Here is a 17,563-nt window from a genome sequence, read left to right on the forward strand (position 1 = left end):
TTAAAGAAGAACATATTTGCAATATAAACAGAAAAAAAAATTAAATTTAATTAATATTTGTTTCCAAAAAATAATCTTGAAACACACTACAAAACCGTGCAACAAGCAATAGTAAATTGAACTAGGAAATTAGTATCGGCCGAGGCCTCTCCGAGAACGGACGTAACGCTTGTTTGCTTAGCAATTGTTATCGGATTATTTACGATTTACCTGAAATTGTAGTGCGACTATCACTTCTCAATACTAGGTATTTTTAATACTCGCTATTTTTTCTTAAAGATTAAAACTTTTTGTATATTTTTAAATTGTGTTTATATGATGCTGTAAGGAATTGCATTCCTAAATCCTGGTGATCCCTCGGGATTTTAAAGGATCATCCGTTTAGATGTTTTTTACGTGGTACAGAAATGCTTTGCATCCCGGGGACGGGCTATTACGGATAGGCTACTTTTGTCCTGGAAAATCAAAAGTTCCCACGGGATTTTTTTTTCTAAATCCACGCGGGTGAAGCTGCGGGCATCAGCTAGTTAATAAATAAGTATTGCCTCGAGCAAATAGCTGCAATTGGTATCTATTGTTCCCTTTCATTGAAAGGGAACAATTTAATTTTCAAAATTTGAAAAGATTGTAAAACGCGATTTCGGTAGAGAATAGATCAATGCCTATCAGAGCAGTGGCATTGATCTATATTTTTAATAATTTCTAAAAAATAAATTTTTAACTTTAAATTTTACATGGGTTTCACATTTATTTCAAGAGCTTTTATAAATATGTAAAACTCAATACTCAAGGTTTCATTATACCGTTTGTGATAAAGAAAACCATGTTTTTTAAATAAACGGAATGTTGAATTTTGTATAATTAGTTATTGACTAGAATTATAATTTTTCAGAATTAAATATTCTTAAAGGCTTATAGTTTTACAGTTATTACTGGCTGACAATGCTATATCCCAATAGCCTTGCCACGCCTTGCTATTTGTCCTAGCCGCTAAATAAAATTTTGATGATTCATCGTCCTTTTATGGCATTAGCGCGGTTTCATGTATTCCTTTATGATTTCTTTTTTTTCATATGCATAATAGCATTAGTTTATTGTCTTTTACAGCATTAGTACGGTATTTTGTATTTAGATTTTGGTTGTATACATTGTACACTCTACCATAACACCTGAAACAATAGGATAATTACTATCATTTACACGTGGTCATCCCTCGTGGATCTTTATGATGGTTTTATTTTTGAACTAGCTATTACCCACGGCTTCGTTCGCGTGATTCAAGGTTTTAATAATAACTAGCTATTACCCGCGGCTTCGCTCGCGTGATTCAAGGTTTTAATAATAATTGAGGTTTGTTACAATATTTTATGCAATGCCTAAGTTATTTTATCATGTGTTTTAGCATGCTATCCTGCGGGAACTATTTGTTTTTTTTAAAGGAAAAGTAGTCTATAATACTTTTTCCTCGACTATGCCTATGCAAAACAACCGGCCAAGTGCGAGTCACACTCGCGCACTAAGAGTTCCGTACTCGGCTATTTTTTCCAACATTTTGCACGATAAATCAAAAACTATTATGCATAAAAATAAATAAAAACCTGTTTTAGAATGTACAGGTAAAGCCCTTTCATATGAGTACCATATACCACCACTTGGTATAGTTACCTTAGTTTGAAAATTGAAACATATTTTTTTTAAATTCGCAGTTTTCAGATTTATTCCTGTACTTGTGCTGTAAGACCTACCTACCTGCCAAATTTCATGATTCTAGGTCAACGGGAAGTACCCTATAGGTTTCTTGACAGACATGACGGAAAGACAGACAGACAGACAGACAACAAAGTGATTCTATAAGGGTTCCGTTTTTGCTTGAACCCTAAAAAAATGACGTCAATTCATAGCTCTGTTGTGGCGTTATTGAAGGACAAATGCGTGAAAAACAGTATGCTATCCCGCGAGAAGTGTTCATATAATATTTTTCGGGAGAAAAAGTTGCATTTATTACTTATTAGATTCTCAGCTATGTCTTTGCAAAAAAAGCGTCCATCCGTAACTCTGTTGCGGCGTTATTGAATGACGAATGCCTGAACGATAGCATGCTATCCTGCAGGAACTGTTTGGTTTTTAGAGAGAAAAGTAGCTTATTTCACTTTTTAGATTCTCCACTATGTCTGTGCAAAAAATGCCGTCAATCCGTAGCTCTGTTACGGCGTTATTGTACGACAAATGCGTGAAAAATAGTATGCTATCCCGCGGGAAGTGTCCATATTTTTCGGGAGAAAAAGTATCATTTATTACTTATTAGGTTCTCAGCTATGTCTTTGCAAAAAAAAAGCGTCAATCCGTAGCTCTGTTGCGGCGTTATTGTACGACAAATGCGTGAAAAATAGTATGCTATCCCGCGGGAAGTGTTCATATTTTTCAGTAAAAAAGTAGCTTATATAACTTGCTAGGTCTTCAACTATGTCTATCCAAAAAATGCCGTCAATCCGTAGCTCTGTTGCGGAGTTATTGAACGACAAATGTGTGAAAGATAGCGTGCTGTCCCTCGGGAACTGTTTGTTTATTTTGAAAAAAAAGTAGTCTGTATCACTTGTTATGTCTTCAATTATATCTGTGCAAAAAATGCCGTCAAACCGTAGCTCTGTTGCGGCGTTATTGAACGACAAATGCGTGAAACATAGTGTGCTATCCCGGGGGAACTGTTTGTTTTTCCGGGATAAAAAGTAGCCTATGTCCTTTCCCGGAAAATATCCTAAGTTGGTACCAAATTTCATTAAAATCGGTTCAGCGGTTGAGCCGTGAAAGCATAGCAGACAGACAGACAGACAGACAGACAGACACACTTTCGCATTTATAATATTAGTATGGATGGATAAAACAATTCTTTATCCAACTAAGGGAGGACTGAGTTTTCGGCAGCTATGTATAGTACGTGACAGGTCGAGATGGCAATCGAGGTATGAGGCGGGGGACGTTCTGCACACCCGCACGTCACCCGCGCTATCCCGCACCGGATTAGCCCAGGGATTGTGTGGGTGTGCGGGGCGTCCCCACCCTGATTGCCATCACAACCTGTCACGTGTTGTGTTGCGTGTTTGTTTGTTTATTGGTTCATGGATTCACTTATTACTGCCAAACTGCACATTAAATTTTGATAAATGAGATTTCTCTTTGGCTTCGCTTTACCATTCCGTGTGTTAGAGGCTATATTGTCATATGTCATAAAATTTTCCGATATGTCACAAAAGAACTTATCTTAATCAAAACGAATGTAAGAGATATAACCTACAAAACCCAAAAAGTATATTGAAATTGGTTTACCTACACATGACATGAAAAAGAAATGTATATCAAGAAAAAATAAACTTGAAATAGATGGATCGAGTTTGATATCAAATCATAGCAGTTACTATGAAAATTTCGAATACATGTATATAATGATTTATACATATTCAAATATAAATCAATCATCTGCGGTGAAGTCTTCAAAACTTTTAGTTTTGAACTTTATCTTATTTTGTTTTTGTATCCCTAGCTTACTCGTGTAGCAATGCACTTATTTTTGATGAATAAATACCTACACAAGTGTAACATCTGCATTTTTGTACCTGTTAATCCCTTTCATTGAACTGTCCATTGTTTTGCGCTTACGGTAAGTACGATTTAGTACTAACAATACAATTTGAAAAGATTGTAAAGGACCATAAATAAAAAAAAATGCTCAATCTCTTTATGAGTATTAGCATTGCATTATATTTTTGATAATATTGCAAATTAAATATTTAGGACTGTTTAAATTTTAGACGGATTTCACATTTATTTTAGCCTTTATAAATATATATGTGAAAATTATTATAGTAGGTGTAACTATTTATACTGTGCATGATAAGGGAACCATATTTTCGTAAATATGTATAAGGAAAGTTGAATTTTGTATAATTTCTTGACTCTCTTATACTTACACAAGTATATAAAAGATTAGTATTAAGTACTGACTACAATTATAAGTTTTATTCACTCGTACTTAATCTATAAAGACAATACACTGTTTTAAAAACATCACTGTTTTGAAAAAACGACAAACTAACAACCACATACTTAAAAATATTGAAAAAATAATCCGTTTGAAAATCGTCTAGGATCAAAACGGTTTGTTATAAACTAAACTGCACTGAGTACGTCCGTTCACGGAAACAAACAAAGAACCTCGGGTAAATACCTAAACTTGGGAAGCAGGCTCATGCTTCAACGCTCTTAAATCCCACCTCGGAACAGTAAGACGGCGCATTAGCATATTTTTGGCATTCCCATGGCATAGCCATTTCACAGTTAGCTCTAAAACCAATTCCGAACTCCGGCCTCCAATCTCCGAAACGGCTTTATCGATTTCTTTAGATAAACTCCATCACGAAGCCTTTACAAGTACGTGGCGGCGAAACCGGCACAGTTAGAACGCTATTCCGAACAAAAATCATTTTTTCGACGCGGTAAAACTTTCCAAGCGGTAAAGGTTTTTACCCCAGCGATGTGCTATGCAGCTATGCTTGGTCAAAGCTAAGCTATGAAGCTGTTTACATTAATGCATTGACGGTATAGCGAGCACAGTGTACGGTGGTCCATAGCTTCACCACTCACGCATCCGTAGTTCCCATCCATTGATTTTGGAAGCGAGGCGTTCTGTGTTTCCACCTGTAACACCCATCAATAGCTCCCATCCGTAGCATCCACCAATGCTAAGCTATGTCGAGTATTAAAAATGATTGGTGGATATCACAAATCACACACGTCCATAGCACATCCCTGGTGGTAGTAGTAAAAGCAGCCTTTTATGACATTGAACATTAATTAGTTACGGTTAAAGAAACTTTATTCTCATTAAGAATTTAGTTATTTACAATCCAGTACCTACGTAGGTAGGTAGTACATAAAAATCGTTGAGCACGATCTAATAGCTAGTTTATTTGGTTGCTTATCGCATCCGCATTCGATTCCGTTTCAGACCATAAAAATACTGATAAAGAATTCTTAGTAGCAGCCCGGATATAGGGAAGTTGAATGCCTCCGTGCCTTGGAGAGTATATTATAAATATTAGTCTTACACCTGATCTCACTTTGGTCGAGCCTGATTACCGGCCGTCCTATCAGAATATGAGAACCAAATAGATTGTGTCCACGACAAAAAAATCCCGTTCGGCCTTTTTTAATTTTCTGGGATAGAACGTAGCCTATATCTTTTTCCGGGATGCAAGTGTCTCTGTAGTCATAATCGATTGAATGGATGGGCCATGAAAATCTAGTAGGTATATATTATAATAGATAGAAATACTTTCGCATTTATCCTCCTGACTGCGGAAGATATAATAGTGCACAGTGTGCGCGCAAATATTGGTGCACTCCTTATTCCCTCCCTCTCATTACCTGATGGGATAGAAATCCGGCACGACCAGAATGAGGACCAACAGCTTTAAGGTGCTCTCCAAGGCATTGAGATGAAACAGCGCCAACTTTCTAACTCCGTGTCAGTATTGAGAATTTCTTAACGGATAAATCCAATCTCTATTTTCGAGCCGACCCGGGAGTCGAACCCAGGATTATCCGGAATCGGACATGCTGACTACTAGACCAACGGAGCACTTATAATAATGGCAGGGATTAACAATTTGTTCGATGAAATTACGGCGCAAAGCTATTATGATTTCAATAAAACAATATCGGAGTTTATCGGCTGTACAGTTTTACGCGTGCACTAAAGCGCCTTTTTATTGTCAATAGGCACTTTCGCAGCACGTGTGGCACAGAGTGGGAGGGGGCGAGAACGGCAGCTTATGGACCGCTTACAGTACTATCCAGTTCGTAGTGCAAAAACACCACTTTATCAGAGGAAAAATAAAGGTGAGTTAGTGTATAATGTCTTTATGATGTTTGCTGCACTCCTAGAAATGGTTTTATAGGGCATTAAGAGCGAAAAGCTTTATTTAAGCCACTGTTGTTTCTTTTTCTGCACAGGAAAATGGTTTGTATGTTTTTTGGGGTTGTTTTTTTTTTTTTTTTCTTTTTGTCGTGTTTTATGTTAATGCTGCTAATGCTGTTTGTTGGGACTAAATATTGTTATTTGTGCACGGTAACTCTTTTTCTCATTTAAATAAACAAATACATTCTTTATTTTGGCACCTAAGGCTCACTTGGTAGTTAGCACGTCCAGACATGGAAACAGAATTGTTTAAAATTTTATTTATGTAAGTAAGTTAAATGAAAAATTGATACTTTAATTAAATATGACACTTTTGAACCTATCGGTAAAAATATTAATTAAATGGTAATTTTACCATTTACAAACCGTAGGTACATAAAATTATTTGTGTTAATAATTAATTAAGTGTATTAAATAAAATTAACAGCATAAATGTTAAGGAATATCCATTTTTTAAGCACTGCTCTCAAGTCTATTTCTTAAAAACCGGTGAAGTGTGCGTCGGACTCACACACAAAAGGTTCCGTACCATCGTTATTAAATCATCGTGAAATTACACTTTTTATTTATTTAAATTTTTATTTAACTAACCACTTTCGCATTTATAATATGAGTAGCTTTATTTATCAATAGCGTCTTGGAAAAAACACTTTTACCTAAGCTTTCAAAGAAAGTCAAAGTGGAAACCTAATAACTACTTACTTACGCACAACAGACGGAAACGTTTAAGTGCGGAAACCAGCCCAGAGAGAAGAAGAACTACTTACTTACATACGTTTACGTACTTATATGTAGCAAGAACCGCGCAGGAAAAATATAATATTTAATACAAATACGCGCACAAAAAGCACAAAAGGCATTATAATTAATTCCACAAAGCAAATCTGTATTGTTTTAGTAACGACCTCAATTTGTTATCGCGGAAATGAATAAAGCGGATGAAATGAAACCGTATATTTTATGTATATGTTACCGCTAGAGTACGGAAATCATTAATGCCGGCATTAACTAGATAATCTTGATATTACCGGGTTTGATTCGTCAAAGTGTAGAAAAATTAGCAGGCTTCTGAATATTACCTTGTTAAATGTTAACATTGACGTATAGGAAACCGTTAAATCTCGGAACGGACTGTTTTGGATGTAGGTATTTTATAGCTACCGAGAAAGTATCCAGTAACCACTGGAGCAACAACTAAAGGTAAGGTAGGTAGGTAAATGGTAATGGTAATGATGGTAATAATGACGATGAGGGTGATGATAGTGATAGTCATTATGATGATTGCGATGGTAACAATGACAAAGTTTTTTTTAATAAAGAATATTAAAGTAAAGCTTGTGCTAGGAGTGGTTATGACAAAAGTGCAACGGGTGGGGTTTTAACCGCCGACCTCTCGGAAGTCAGTCCGCTCCTCAACCGTTGAGCTGATGATGGTTGAAATGATGGTGATGAGACCCAAGGGTTTCAAGTTTTGAAAAGAGCTCTCCACAAGACTCGGTCCTTTCATTCAAGTTCACCTACTCAATCTTCGTTTTGCTGCGGATTTCACTGGCTTTCACTCCCCATTTCACTCCACTCAGCCTCGTAGTTTCACTTCATTTAGGATCTTCTGATTTCGAGCTTTACATAAATACTCTAGGGGTAGGTAAGACCAAACTGCGCGTAGTCGGAATGCTCTGATTTCACTCTGGGCCATATTGGACCTGTGCTTATAATATCAACTTGATGGTGATTTAGGTTTTTCCCGGTTTAAACTATTTTTTTAACTCTATCTATCTATCTATCTATTTCTGTTATGCTCAACTGAAGATGACCTAGAGAATCTCAATACTAAATAGTAAATCTGAGAAATACCAAATTTTCGGACTTTAGCAAAATCTGTCGGTTAGAATTGAGATTAACTAATTAACCTCAACATCAACTAGTCGTCTACCACTTGAGCGATAGCATATTATTATCATAGACGCTTATACATTAAGGTCGTTTCAGACGCGCTCCAATCACAATTACTGCAAAAATGTCGCCGGGCAGAAAATTGTATGGAAACGTGTTATCCCATTCCTATGCAGGTACGACGCTTGTCTCTCGCAAACTTGTGGTCAATATCGACAACTTTCCGACCACTGTAAGTACCATTATTATTTAAACAACTTTATTGTGGCAAAAAAAAAACAATCTCATAAGAAAATAATTAGTTTTTAACCGAATTGCTAAATAATCACTAGTCTCTACATTGATTGTTGATCCATATTAAAGGATCTTGTATATTGTTGCGAGATGGAAAATTGTAAGATATAAATATTATTTAAAACATTTTTCAAACGCATGCCCAGCACATTTTTGCCGCAGTGGTGAAATAAAATGAACCGAATTATTGAGTTGTATCCATGTCATCAAAAGTGGTGTCGTTTATGTGGATAGACCCTTAGGGTGAAAATCCATTAGTCAGTAGTTTTGTTGATATACACAGTATTAATAGTGAAGGATATAAGCAGATACTAATATTGATCATATCCAATATTGTGTAGTTTCGAGGAAAAGCAAGACAAATAAATTCGGCTGCGGAAATTGGAATAGAATATATTCCAATTTCTGCAGATGTTTTTTTTATTTGGATTATATTCAAGATAATCAATATTTAGATTGATTAAATATGATTTAGTAATAAATTTACCATAGTAGTACTCGGTAAACTTATTGTTTAAGTATTTACATGATATTCATATTTAATCGAAATCGGTCCTGAAGTACCTACTATCCTAAGTATCGTTATTCTGGGTTCCGTACTAACTCTTAGGTAATAGAGATGTATACTTATAGCTATCTATAGTCGATACCAAGCTTATGACTAAACTTTTTCACAGCTTCGTCGTCGTATTCCTCGTTATTGACCATTGGGAGTTTCTTTTTTTTATTCGTACCAACAATAAACTTTTTTTATTATTTATTCGAACAAAAATTTGTGGCAGTAAAAATAAAAAGAGACGAAGTGGACAGGGAAGCACTAATTGTCTGTATAAGAGATCTCTACCATTATTTTAGGATAATATCTAATGCAATGTTCTTAGATCCTTCCGGATATTCCTTGCAAATTAAAAAGTGTTTCTCTTTTTGTGCAGATCCGATGCTCAGCGTTTATCTACTCTATTTACTTCCGGAGTCATGAACAGGTTGCGGACGAGGAGCGAGTCATCCGTACGACGATAGCGCCGCTTCCGAAGACGCGCGAGGCTATAGTGTTCCCTATACATCGCGTTTCAGATAATAGTGAGTACTTAGCTAACCACAGCGCCTTATTAGAAGTATGTATACTTCTCGAGCCATGAGCACGTTGCGGACGAGGAGCGAGTCATCCGTACAATGATAGCGCCGCTTCCGAAGACGCGCGAGGCTATAGTGTTCCCTATACATCGCGTTTCAGATAATAGTGAGTACTTAGCTAGCCACAGCGCCTTATTAGAAGTATATATGTATACTTCTGGAGTCCAGACAAAACAGCTAACAATGGTCATTAAGCCAGCACACAAGACACTTATTACGAAGTAATTGATACCTAATCTGTGCTAATACGCTTGAAAGCATTTTCACTCGTGGACTAATTAATATCTTAAGTACCTATCTATCTTAGTTTTAAACCCCACTTGTTATAATTTTAGACGTTAATTTTGCTTTAAAGGACAAAACAGGGGTTATTATATTCGTCAGTAATTTAAGAGCAGAGCGTTATTGGCCGTAATTTTTCGATTCTGTCATAATTATCACTAACCTTATTCTTTCACCGGTTTAACAGAGCTCTCTCCGTCACTTACTCCATACAATCGTAGTTCCCATTTCATTTGAATATTAAGCAACCAAAGTCCATGAAATTTTGCAGACATAGTCTAGAAACTAATATCTGTGTCTGTGGTGTTTTAGATTTTTCTAAAAATATGTAGTTTTAAAATTACAGGGGCTCAAAGATTTGTATTTTTCTTTAAAAAAAGGCCCAACTTTGTGCTCGTTTTTCTAGACATCGAAGCAATTTAATGAAATTTGGAAAAACCACAGACCTAGAAAATTTAATGAATATTATGTAGTAAAAAAATTATCGTTATATATTTTATATTGTTATAATTATGTGGGAACTACGAAAACCAGAAATTACACCCAGAAATCTTGAAAATTTCGTGCTGTCTCGATTTGTGCAAGCGGGGTGGTGAAGTGCGGGGGACGACACGTGAAACTGACAGAAACGGACAGTCTAAACACACGGGCCACATTTAGACTGCACCCGACTCCAAACTTGTCGATAGGTCTAACTAAATACATTTCAACTTGCGTTAGACGTATGCGTTACCTACTCAGACGTTGCCTGTAGATAAAAATATGTCTCATGTTTGCTGGCAATAGCGTATGCATCAAACCCTGCAAGTTGCAACTCTCTTGCAACCTATTCCTCACGCAATACGCACAGCTTTAATATTATAATTTTTGACAATGTATACTATATGTAATGCCATATCACAGGTCACTCTCTGATTTATTGCTAACAATTTACTTCCAAATGCAAAGAAATCTAAGTGTGTTGAATTCACACTGCCCAATACCAGGACCTTAAATGACATAAATTCATTGATAAATAATCATATGTTGAAAATAAAGGAGAACCCCGTGTTTCTCGGTATAATGTTAGATGCAAAGCTTCTATGGAACACCCACATATCAACACTTGATGGTAAACTCAGCTCTGCTGCTTACACTGTTAGAAAAATTCGACAGGTACTGACGTGGAAACTGCAAAAATTGTATATTTTGACTATTTTCACTGTATTATGTCTTACAGACTCTTGCTATGAGATAAAGCGGTAGATATTGAGAAAAAAATGTATTACAGAAAAGGACAGGACGTGCAATTTATAATTTAAAACCGCGCGCTGCCATACATTAAAAATATAAGGAAATAAGTACCTTATCTATTATCTTATAGTAGCTTCTAAACATATTTACAACTAGCTAATGCCCGCAGCTTCGCTCGCGTGGATTTAGGTTTTTAAAAATCCCGATCCTTTCATTTCCCAGAACAAAAGTTGCCTCTCCGTAATAGCCCGTCCCCGGGATGCAACTTGTTTCTGTATCACGTAAGAATATTTAAACGGATTATCCTTTTCAAATCCCGAGGGATCACCAGGATTTAGGAATGCAATTTCTTACAGCATCAGGGTTGAGGTCAACGACAAAGTGTTTACTTGGTATAGATACCTTCAATATCAATTAATAATCGACACTTTTTAAATCCCATTAGCTTTAGTAGTCAGGTCCCCTGCAACATCAGGATTGAGGAGTTGGAATCCAAATTTTTTATTGAACAATGTCGCAAACTTTCTTTATCGATTAAAAAAACTACCCAAAATTACGCAGTTAGGTTACCTGCCAAATTTCATGGTTTTGAGTCAACGGGAAGTACCCTAGAGGTTTTCTTGACACACACGACAGACAGAGAGATAGACAACAAAGTGATCCTATAAGAGTTCCGTTTTTCATTTTGAGGTACGAAACCCTAGAAAACGTAGGAACGGCATTCCGAACCAGTGGTAAATTTTTCTGACCATCCAAAAACACTTTGAAGTTTACCTAAAAGTTTACAGGAATAAAAATTTATCATTGTATTCCATTCCATTTCATTCTATTCCATTCTGTTCAAAGATAAATAGATAATAAAAATATTTGTCACCGAAACAATAATTTACGATACATCGACCAATATCAATTTTACTGATGACAATCTGACTACATATTACCAAAGTGAACGACTACTATAATATCTATTATATACGACTAACATAATATGTATTATAAATTGTGTGCCGTTTGCATTCTCACTAGGTTCTCATTAAGTTTGTTTTATTTGGTTAAACTTTCTGGCATTTATATTGTTATGACGTTTAATTGGCAAACAGTCTGTTTATTGGCTGAAACTCAAAAATTCAGCCAATCACAACAAAGAAAATATTGTAATAATGATTGATGCAGCTTTCTGTAATTGAAAACAAAATATTTGACATTAACTTGAATGTCACAGTGTTTTCCGAATAGGGTTGCCAGAGGCCCCGTATTTTACTGGTTACCCCGTATGCCAGGATAGAGAAACCGGTAATTATGAAAATAAAATACGGGGCAAATAAAACTAAATATTTTTAGGGTTCCGTAACTCAAAAGCAAAAAGAACTCTTATAGGATCACTTCGTTGTCTATCAGTCTGTCTGTCTTTCCGTCTGTCCGTCTGTCCATCTGTCCTTCTATCCGTCTGTCATGTGTTCATGAACAAATATTAGTATTTTCAATTTTCAAAGTAAGATAACTACATATATCAAGTGGGTTATCATATGAAAGGGCTTTACCTGTTCATTCTAAAACAGATTTTTATTTATTTTTATGCATATTTTTTTTAATGCATAACAGTTTTTGATTTCTCGTGTAAAATGTCGAAAAAAATACCCGAATCGGAACCCTCGGTGCGTGAGTCTGACTCGCACTTGGCTGGCGAAACCGAACACTGACGTTATGTCCAGTAGAAAGAATATTTTCCTTTTGCGGCAATGCGTAGCCGAAACCCACTCGATATTGATCATGGTCGTAGCCAAGGCGGCGGGGCTTGGTTTGAGGATGTTAGCCTTTTTTTATACAAGTTAGCCCGTGACTTTAATCTTTTCTAGTGGTAAGTGATGATGCAGTCTAATTTCTTGGCCGTTAGGGCCATACTAACCATATAACTAGCCATGACCGAAGCCTCCCACCAGACCAGAAATTTAGAAATGGCGACTGCGCCTGGGAAGCCGTCAAAAACCTAAGCCTAAAATAATACTTACACTATTTCTTGCATTTGCTTACCAATTTTTTTTTGGAAATATATCAAACATTTCGCGCTCACTTCACTCGCGCTTTGAATTTGTATTACTTGGTGTAAGCCCCGCAATTTCGTTTGCATGAATTTAGAGTTTTAAAAATTCCGTGGGGGATTTTCCGGGCTAAAAAGTTTATGTCTGGGATGCAAGTTACCTCTGAATAGTAAGTACCAAAATTTTGGTAAAGAAGATGGGCCGTGAAAGGGTAACAAATAGATAGGCAAATAGATATACTGTCGTATTTGTAATATTAGTATGGATAGGGAGCTTTAAAAATAAAATCTTGCTATGGCTAAACTCGTTTCCCTTTCACTTTAATTCTTTCTGTAATTGAACCAAAAACACTTACGCTCACTGCGCTCGCGCTTTTTTATTGTTGTATTTTATCTCACTGTCAAATTGAAAGGCGAAATTCCACTAACCAGGTAATTAGCCCATAAAGTTGAGCGAATGTTTTTTTCCTCATGACAGGATTCAGTTCCGGCCCTGATAAAACCTCTCCCGAAATCGATTCCTGGCTACGGCCATAGTATTGATACTGTGAAGGTGGAATTACAAGTTAAATGTAAATTTAAGTTAAAATGCAAAGATTGTATGCATGAAATGTATAACATTTTGCTTTACAAAACTAGAGTTTTTAAAAGCTATTTAAATAAATAAATCTTTTATTTAAAATCACATTGCAAACACAGTTCACCAATCAAGACACGGCAACATACAGAGAAAAAATACAAAACTTACAAATAAACTGAAATATCTAAATAGGCTTTCCATGCATTTCAGAGAGAACCACCGCCTATTTCTTCAAATACTTCAAATTTTTAAATTTCTTCAAATCTAAACCCCGTATTTTTGATGGTGGTAGCCTGTAAATCAAAAAGAGGCAGGTGGCAACCCTACTTGCCACATGACATTACAGAATGAAAAATTGTTTTCATTACTCGGTAAGCCTACTGCCATAGTTTCACAGAAAGTGTGACGGTAGTTGTGACCTCTGATTGGTCGACTCTCTTTCACTATTTGCTAAAATTGATGATTGCAACAACAATTTTTTCTTTTTTGTAATCAAAAACAGAACACGGACGTCATACAGGTTGACTAATTGCAATCATTTCTGACCGGCTAACATTGTTCCGCTAGTGGCTCAAACTCACTGTCGCAGCAAGAACATGGTAAATTCAGCCAATCACAGCAATTAGAATTGGTTATCACAAATGCACCGATCTAGGAACCGAGAATACACGAACCAGGGCAGATAGAGATGAGAACAATAATATCATACGTAGGAAATCGACGGGGGATCGTTGACAATGATCCTCTTAATTAAGAGATATGGACCCAAGGACCATTTTTTTTTAATTAGATTAAAAACATTGTTTTAGAAAGTCAAGTTTATAAAAATCTTAAGAGATATTTTTTTATTCCAGGTGGACCGAGGATTGGACACAGTGTATCGAGGGGTTTAATAGGTCTTATGTTATTAGTTTCAAAATACTATATAGTTAGATAAATTGAATTGAACATCTAGAATCTAGATAGGCACTTACTAACTGACCATGATAAAGTGATGGCTAAACTCCTGTGACAAAATGTGACCATAGCAAGCAAAGGAACAGATCACCTGAAGCTTATTCTGTATTCTGTAGTACTAGAGTTAAACGAATAAACGAATCACCTTCATGGTGTCGGGTTTAAAGAAATTTGAATTAGAACGAAATGGAGAAACGGAAAACAAATTAAGTATTTTTCTCTGTAAGAATCCTTTGTACATGGTGGACTTACGACCCCATGTAAACTTAATTAAAAACCGGACTTTGTCCTTTCTGAGCACAAGAACCGGTTAAGTGCGAGTCGGACTTGCACTCGAAGAGTTCCGTACCATCGTACACAAAATAACACTCTATAACTTTGTTTAATTTTCATGGCGGTCATCTTGAAATTTTTATTATTTGTTGTTATAGCGGCAATACATTTTGTGAAAATTTCAATTCTTTAGCTATTTCGATTCAAAAAATACAGCCCGTTAACATACAGACGGACGGACAGACGGACAGACGGACGGACGGACGGACAGCGGAGGCTTAGTAATAGGGTCCCATATGCATCATTCGGGTGCGGAACCCTGGAAACCATAGGTTACTACTTACTTTATTAGTGTATAACACAACATTATTTTATCTTTTGGGCAACTGAATACAAATTCAATTAGTTCTTCTCGTCTTAAGATAACGAAGTAACAATATTATGTAGGTACCTAGTTCTAGTACTTCCCAGTGAGAAAATAAACATACCAATATCGTTTCGAAGGCTTCGAGGGATAACAAAAAGACCTATTGACAAAAAAGTTAGATTTACAAGACAAAAATGTGAATAAAATTAACGAAGTTGATATGTTATGGTAGATAAATATTAATCCTTTAAAATATGGACCTTTTGGCATTTTTCTGTATACATTCCGTATTTTGTTATGCCCTCGACATTATTCTCGACCATAATATTTCTGCTTCATTTCGTCGATTTCCACTTAGAATTTTCCACTCAAGTTTTTGAAAAATTGAATTACTTCTATCAGGATGATTGATCAAATAGAAAGTTTAAGGACCACCATTTAAAGTTTGCCTCTGAACTGAAAGTTATTTTTTTTTTTCAACGAGTTTAGTTGTTTAAGTCAACGAATTTCGTTAACTTAGTCATTTTATATACAAATCGCAGTATAATGGTCAGTTAGTAGTTATTAGATAATAATATTGTACGTTGTAATATCCTAAACCAAGGATCCTGATGTCTTTACGACTAATAAATTCTTCTCTATATTGTATTGTTGATACTTTGTAGTTGTGCCAACCCGAATTTATGTATTTCATCAAATGGAATACACGTGTTTATCCCAAAATGTTTATTTTGCTTTGTTAGTCCAATAACGTTTGGGCCTAGAAATCGATATGTGCTGATGCACACATGATGCTTTCAGAATCGGCGCGCAACGATTTTGTGACTATTTCGATGCTTTATCGGGGTTATTAACGAGTTTTGCGTTTGATCATGGTATGCTAGATCTTCGTTAAATCGCTGCGACTGGTATTCAAATCGAAGTTAATGAATCGAAGTTAGTAGTTCATAGCAGTTTCTACGGTTTCCAAAAAGCGCTGTTTGCTTATAGTAACTTGTTTGCCTTAGTCCTAAAATAAACAAAATGTGGAATCTGGAGTGCCATCTATATATATTCGTGTTTCACGACAAGTCTAAGCGTAAATATGTGTGATTTAATAACGAATGGCATTGTAATTAATACCTAAAGGCATTTGTACAATAGTTCAATATGAACCGAAAAAAAGGATCTTTATAGTGGAATGTATCCGACACATCACGAAATAAGTTTAAAATCAATAATTTGCTAGATTTGCGTACCTACTGCATGACAGGCGGTTTCAGTTAGGATGTGTCAATAACAGCAAAATGCCCCTAGTAGTCAGGGTATGTTAACTTGGACAAAAGCTTTAACTTTAACTTTAATTTTCGTTAACATTTCTAGTTGGAACCGCTCAGACGTGTAAAGGCCAGCGCACATATGGCCGAGCACAGCGCAGAGCATGCCCGCGAAGTTTTCTAACCGCGTGACACATTACGTGAATTTCATGCGCGATGATGCGCGAGTATCCGCACGGAGGCACAATTGATTTTAGATATTATTTCAATGAATACAATGTCGATAATATTTTGACTGTGAAAAATGCTCTGCGCTGCGCTCTGCCATATGTACGCCGGCTCTAATACTCTTCCGGCGTCAGTTTTTCCTACCACTTTTAATAGTACCTTCAAGTCAAGAAGTTAATAGGAATCTTCCAGGCCAGAGCGCTCCATCTGGCTACGTCGCTACTTGCTAGCAGGTCTGATTACAGCCAAGCGCTAGTTTAGACATTAAAAAACCACCTGTCATGCAACTGGACCTATGTAATGTAATATAACTTAACTGAGGAACATAGCAGGATATAACTTAACTGTGGAACATAGTGGGATATAACTTGACTGAGGAACTGTAGTCTCTCTGCTTTAAGCAATTAGCAAACACTTATTTAGAAAGATCAACTAAAAGCGGTCGCTTTTTAACGTTTTGCATTAAAATTTAAATGAGTAGTTTTACCTACTCGCTCTATACTTTTAACCTTTTGACGAGTGTAGTGTTATATAGATCTTCGTGTTTCAGGCAGCTATTTTTTTGATATCTTGTTTGACATGTAAAATCTATTTTGGTAGAATATTTTAATTTGAATACAAAAAGATAATTATGGACTGCTGACTTTGATTATTTATTTATTTGTAAAAGTTCAAAGTGTAGTCTGATTTCATTTAATTGGCCGAAATCAGTTAAAGGAGATCACACACTATAATATCACTTGCGGGCAGCGTTAGTAATAAATACTTTTTTTTAAATAAAAATCTTCTATTAGCCATCGTCGGTCCAGCGGGCGATGGCGAGATGAAGATGAAGGTGCTGAGAAGTACAGGCCGATAATTTGGATTGGATTCGATATTTATAAATTATTTTAATTGACCCTGGTTCATTTTTAACATTTGCTTTTGTCACACCTATTATGAGTACTTGAATAGGTTAGGTGAGTGTTCATAATAGGTACCTATTTGTTATATAAAAGAATGTAAAAAAATGTGTTGCGTTCTCCTTTTTCTGCTCAAAGGTCAGTTTAGATCA

General features: G+C 35.9%; 1 protein-coding gene across 2 annotated transcripts in view; it reads left to right on the forward strand.

Moving 5' to 3' along the window:
- Nucleotides 1-16,480, forward strand: part of LOC123869912 — an 88,729-nt gene extending 72,249 nt beyond the window's left edge. For both annotated transcript variants that reach the window (XM_045913001.1, XM_045913000.1), the window contains exons 5-7: nucleotides 5,776-5,895; nucleotides 9,094-9,241; nucleotides 14,283-16,480. In XM_045913001.1, the coding sequence (XP_045768957.1) occupies nucleotides 5,776-5,895; nucleotides 9,094-9,241; nucleotides 14,283-14,365 (351 nt within the window). In that variant the 3' untranslated portion in view covers nucleotides 14,366-16,480. The remainder of the gene's footprint in view (nucleotides 1-5,775; nucleotides 5,896-9,093; nucleotides 9,242-14,282) is intronic.
- Nucleotides 16,481-17,563: the final 1,083 nt, after the last annotated feature.

The sequence above is a fragment of the Maniola jurtina genome, chromosome 11 (genome assembly GCF_905333055.1).
Source record: "Maniola jurtina chromosome 11, ilManJurt1.1, whole genome shotgun sequence".
Taxonomy (NCBI): domain Eukaryota; kingdom Metazoa; phylum Arthropoda; class Insecta; order Lepidoptera; family Nymphalidae; genus Maniola; species Maniola jurtina.